The 4,723-nt window shown below is 40.2% G+C and overlaps 1 protein-coding gene across 1 annotated transcript; it reads left to right on the top strand.

The window, feature by feature from the left end:
- Positions 1–1,362: 1,362 nt before the first annotated feature.
- LOC306713727 (fish-egg lectin-like) lies at positions 1,363–3,525 on the top strand. The gene is made up of 4 exons (XM_079183538.1): positions 1,363–1,487; positions 1,618–1,851; positions 2,084–2,429; positions 2,848–3,525. Exons 1-4 carry the CDS (start codon positions 1,433–1,435, stop codon positions 2,987–2,989), a joined length of 777 nt encoding a protein of 258 aa, XP_079039664.1. The 5' UTR covers positions 1,363–1,432; the 3' UTR covers positions 2,990–3,525.
- The last annotated feature ends 1,198 nt before the right edge of the window (positions 3,526–4,723 follow it).

Raw genomic sequence — 4,723 nt, forward strand, 5'->3', positions numbered from 1 at the left:
AATTAGCCACTTAGTTTGGACCCAAGGATCGAGAAGTATCTATGTGTTTATCTATCTGTCTGTCTGTTGACAGATTCTGACCCCCTGATAGCTTGACATCTGTCCAGCATGCAGGCACGAAACTTCACAGGTGTGTAGTTGAGATCAAAACGACAGCAGAATTAGAATGGGGTATAACATCTTGGTCATGATCCAGGTAACTGGCTGCAATCTCGCAAATTTAAGCTTCAGGACTTGTTTCCTTGACAACAGTTTCAGATGAACTCAAAATCCTCGACGTTCTCATCTGGATTAATCTGTTATCCTCGTGCAAAGATCGGGGCCCAGGACCCAGGAGAGCATGGGTCACTACATATTTGGTTGTTTTGTTGTTGTTTCAAATGTGAAAAGCAATAACAACCCGCCAAACATTTTCTTAAATAGTCAAACTAGACGTTGAGTCACATCATGACTTTATTTGAACCCTTCACCAATATGAAAACATTTTCTTAGGGGAATCGTGATTTCATGGAAAAAGTCTTTGACAATAGGTGAAACTGAATAAACAATGTTGATATAACTACAATATGAGGTTGTAACGGTGTTGTTAACACGTGAATTGTGTTTTGAAAGTGTTATTATTCTAAACACAATGTGCTATCATGTATACGGCCAGTATAGGGCCTTAACTGTAGGTCTTATTCCAGCTTTTCCTCAAGTTCCATTCAGGAACTATTTTTTTCTTGTGCACCAACACTAATCCCTTTGGCCTCCAACGCATGCACACCAGTCAGGTAACGCTATCAGTCCCTCGTCAAAGCTCTACATGGAAGCCATGCGAGTTACAGGTGAGTTCCGAAAAGACTCAAATTTGAAATGCAAATATATTCATAGAGTTATTAGCTTTGACCACTTTCATGCTAAACTACCTAACCTTGTATCAAGTAGTTAAACTAGCTCCTGCTCAAAAGACTACATCTGAGTCAAATATATCAGTCAAAGGGGCCGTTGTTCTGCAGAACCTTTTGATACATTAAGTTCATTTTGTTTATTCACTTTGTACGATTTGGAACACACTCACCAGTTAATGTTCAAACCAACACAAAAAACAAACGTATCCTCCCATATTAATTATGCTTTCCATCTCAGAGATCACCACCCTTCTTTTTGTTTTTTTAATGTTGGCCAGTGTAACGTCGGAGGCTATACCATCTAGGCTGGCAAACCTGGTGCATATTTGAAATGAAAGGCCACAACAATAGAAGGAAATTAAAAATGTCCTCCTAGCTTCCCCGAACAGCTTGCAGAACCAGCTTTTCATTTTCCTGTAATTAGCCACTTAGTTTGGACCCAAGGATCGAGAAGTATAAAAGCCAGAGAAACCAGATGGGATGTAGGACGGCAGCTCCACACCGAGGTACACTGACTAGAGACTCACAAACACTGAGACAACATGAAAGGTGTCGTAGCCTTCTTGCTGGTGCTGTGTTACCTGGCCATCAGTGATGGTAAGTCACTGTCAGATTACATTTCATAACAAAATGAATTTTTCAAGCGGTTAAAGGTGAAATTAGATTTGTTTTTATTTTAACTGATATGTATTTTCCACTCACTACAATGATCATTTTGCCTCCACAGCCTGGACCTGCACAGAGGCTCCGCGGCTGAATAATGTTCAACAGATTGACGCCGGGCATGGGAAAGTGGTTGCAAGAGACCAGAATTATGCGTATTTCCTGGCTGGATCGTCTTGGTACAGACTGAGCAGACTCAGACTCAAGCATGTCTCAGTGGGACCTGCAGGAATCTGGGCAGTTGCCTCCAATAGCTTGGTCTACAAATACATAGCTGGCAACTTTCAACATTCCCGTGGTAACTAGTATTATCAGTAGTAGTATTATTAGCATTGTTATTATTACATCCAATACACAACAGGCTGGATGGGTTTATCTGGGCATCATCATTGCTTTTGTTTAGTTTACTGTATAATATAGCGCTAGTGCAGTACAGCACTCCTACTATGTAGAACGGTCCCCAAGTGACATTTTCCACATTTACAGTACTCACATCAAACTGTTTGCTGACTAAATGTACTCGTCTTCAGGTCAGTCTATGCTGCAGGTGGACGCAGGAGGTGATGATCAGGTCGTGGGAGTTAATACCGGCTTGAACGCCTACTGCCTGAGAAGTGCGTCAGCTTTGGCCTTCAGTCGACCGGGCTCCCTGAGCTGGACTTCCGTGTCGAGGTCGATGAGGTACATCAGCTGCAGCCCACACAACGGATGCTGGGGAGTCGACAGGTCCTACCGGGTCTACTGCGCAACAGTGAACCCAACCACCTGCAGAAGCTCTGGCTGGAGATATGTGTCGGGCATCAGTCTGCGAATGATTGAAATGGGGACTGACGGAAAGGTTTTTGGAGTGACCACAGCAGGCAAGGTCGTGGAAAGGTAAGCAAGTACTCACAGTCTGGCATTAACAATGGAGAGAATGATTTTGACTATGTTTGTAGATACAGCAGGGTTACAACCTAAAGCTATACACAACATTATGGTATATATAGCAAGAACAGTAACAGCAGTACACCTAAAAGAAATATAATTATCATTATTAATTTTGATACTCCAAAACAATGTCTTTACATCTGCATGCATGCGCACTAACATGATGTTAAAATGATTGTGGTGTAATTGCTGTATCTAAGCTTGACATTTTGATAAGGCGTGATTGTAAAAGTATGGCTTCTAATTACAGCACTTAGTCAGTGTTTATTTATGAGCATAGACACGAAATCTGAGCCAAAAGTGAATTGTCACGTGTCTGCTGATGGAAACGAAATGAAGAATCTTTTCTTTTTTTTCTCAACAGATCTCACATTTCCAGCCGTTACCCATATGGCAGATCCTGGGTCAACATCCCAGTGTGCCTGCGAATGCGCCACGTGAGCTACGACCTCGGCAAACTTTGGGTTGTTAGCCAGTCTGGTTTTGCCATGCAATGCACACACTAGTGCTACGTGTAAGGCAGACTCCCCGTGTGCACCAATCTCCAATCTAGGGACAGGAATCTCCTTAAATTGAATTTCATCCCTATAACGTTCTATCCTTTCTTCAGATTACTCAGTACAGTACACACAAATGAATGAGCAGCATTTTATTTTTTTCTCAAGGCATCTCCGTGTTATTAGGCTACTACTTATTTTGGCAACAGTTAAAATTAAGGCTTCAAGAAATAATTGATCCTTAGAAGCAATGTGACCCTTTCTTCCATGATTCAGTATTAATGCACAAAACTCATTAATCAGACTGTAAAATTGTGTTTTATGAAAAAAATAAAGATAACATTAATTACATTAGGGAAAATTCATTCTTTTGATTCAAACTTATTGGAATGTGAAATATAAATAGCAAATGAGAATAACAAACGAACAGTGTAAGAGTAACCTAATGCACCTTTTAAGAATGTCAGGCATGTATAACCTCCACTTGCAAGTTGCCATATTTTCTACTGTTTTCTTTTTAATAAATGATAAGTGAAGCAATTTCATCTGACTCTTTTCATTCTGCATACAAAAAGTCGATGCTGGTGTGAATGTGTGATCAAACGACAAAGTAAAGTAATCCTAAACATGCAACTGTAAAGAACTGTTAGACTGCTGAAAGCCTTGCATGTTTGAGTTTTTTTTATGTTTGATAGTTGAACCGTTGTTTCTGAATGTGTCATTGGATATCAATATACCAGTCACTAAACCCCAAACAGCAACGGTCCAATCATAGCTTAGCAAACATATCTAACATGGTCGGCTTTTTAAGCATTGGATGTCTTCACATGTAGAAGTGCTGCGGCACAAGTTAGAGTGATACTCTATATATTAATAGTTTCTAAATGTTTTAGACTTTCCAAAAGTGCTGTGTGAAGAACTGATTAAACCGGGTTTTGTTCTGCTTTAATGTAAACTGCAAACTTTTTGATTGATTGGTTTTTGAAATATAGCAGAAAATCAGCTCTGTTGCAAACACAAGTTTCTCAAATATGTACCTTACCTATGTGTGTGTAAAGAATGCTGATATAAAATATGAAAACAACCAGTAGTCAATGTTCAATCTGCCAATTTAATGGTGATTTAAGCTACTCTATTGGGTTCATGAATTTGTAAATCTGACTGAAAGATTCAGTGCCTCACCAGCCACGAACCTCACCGCAAGTCACTGTTTAGGCTACAAACAAGCACCCGAGTCCAGTGGTTCTCAACTGGTCTGGCTGTGGGACCCACCATCACCCCTGAATGACCCAAATTGAGGAAAATGTTCAACTTCTCAAATGTATACGATGAAAAGATGGTGCAGTTTGAACCTGAGCTGAAAATGTCCTCTGGAGTCGTAGTATAGGGCGCTCTCTTGTGCAGAGAAATTGTTCCTGTAAGTCCCCGTCCCACACATGTTTCACGTAAATGAGTACAACTGCTTTGTTTATGTCTGTAGATTTGTTTGTAATGCAAAATGACCACTTGCCTTAATTCGAGCTGTGGTCTGTTTGATGTCATCTGACATGTCTTCAATCTGTCTATTTATAGTGTCATTTGACAGAGGTATAGTTTTCAGTTCATCCTCTGCTGATATTAGCATTACTAGGCCAAATAATGTTAAGGAGTGTGAATATACGGCACTCCGCTGCATAAAAAGTCCCCTTCAAAATAAAAGCACAGGATTTTTTTAATTAATTTTTTCAGGCAAAGGCCCGCGAC

This window comes from Pholis gunnellus (genome assembly GCF_910591455.1).
Source record: "Pholis gunnellus genome assembly, chromosome: 22".
Taxonomy (NCBI): domain Eukaryota; kingdom Metazoa; phylum Chordata; class Actinopteri; order Perciformes; family Pholidae; genus Pholis; species Pholis gunnellus.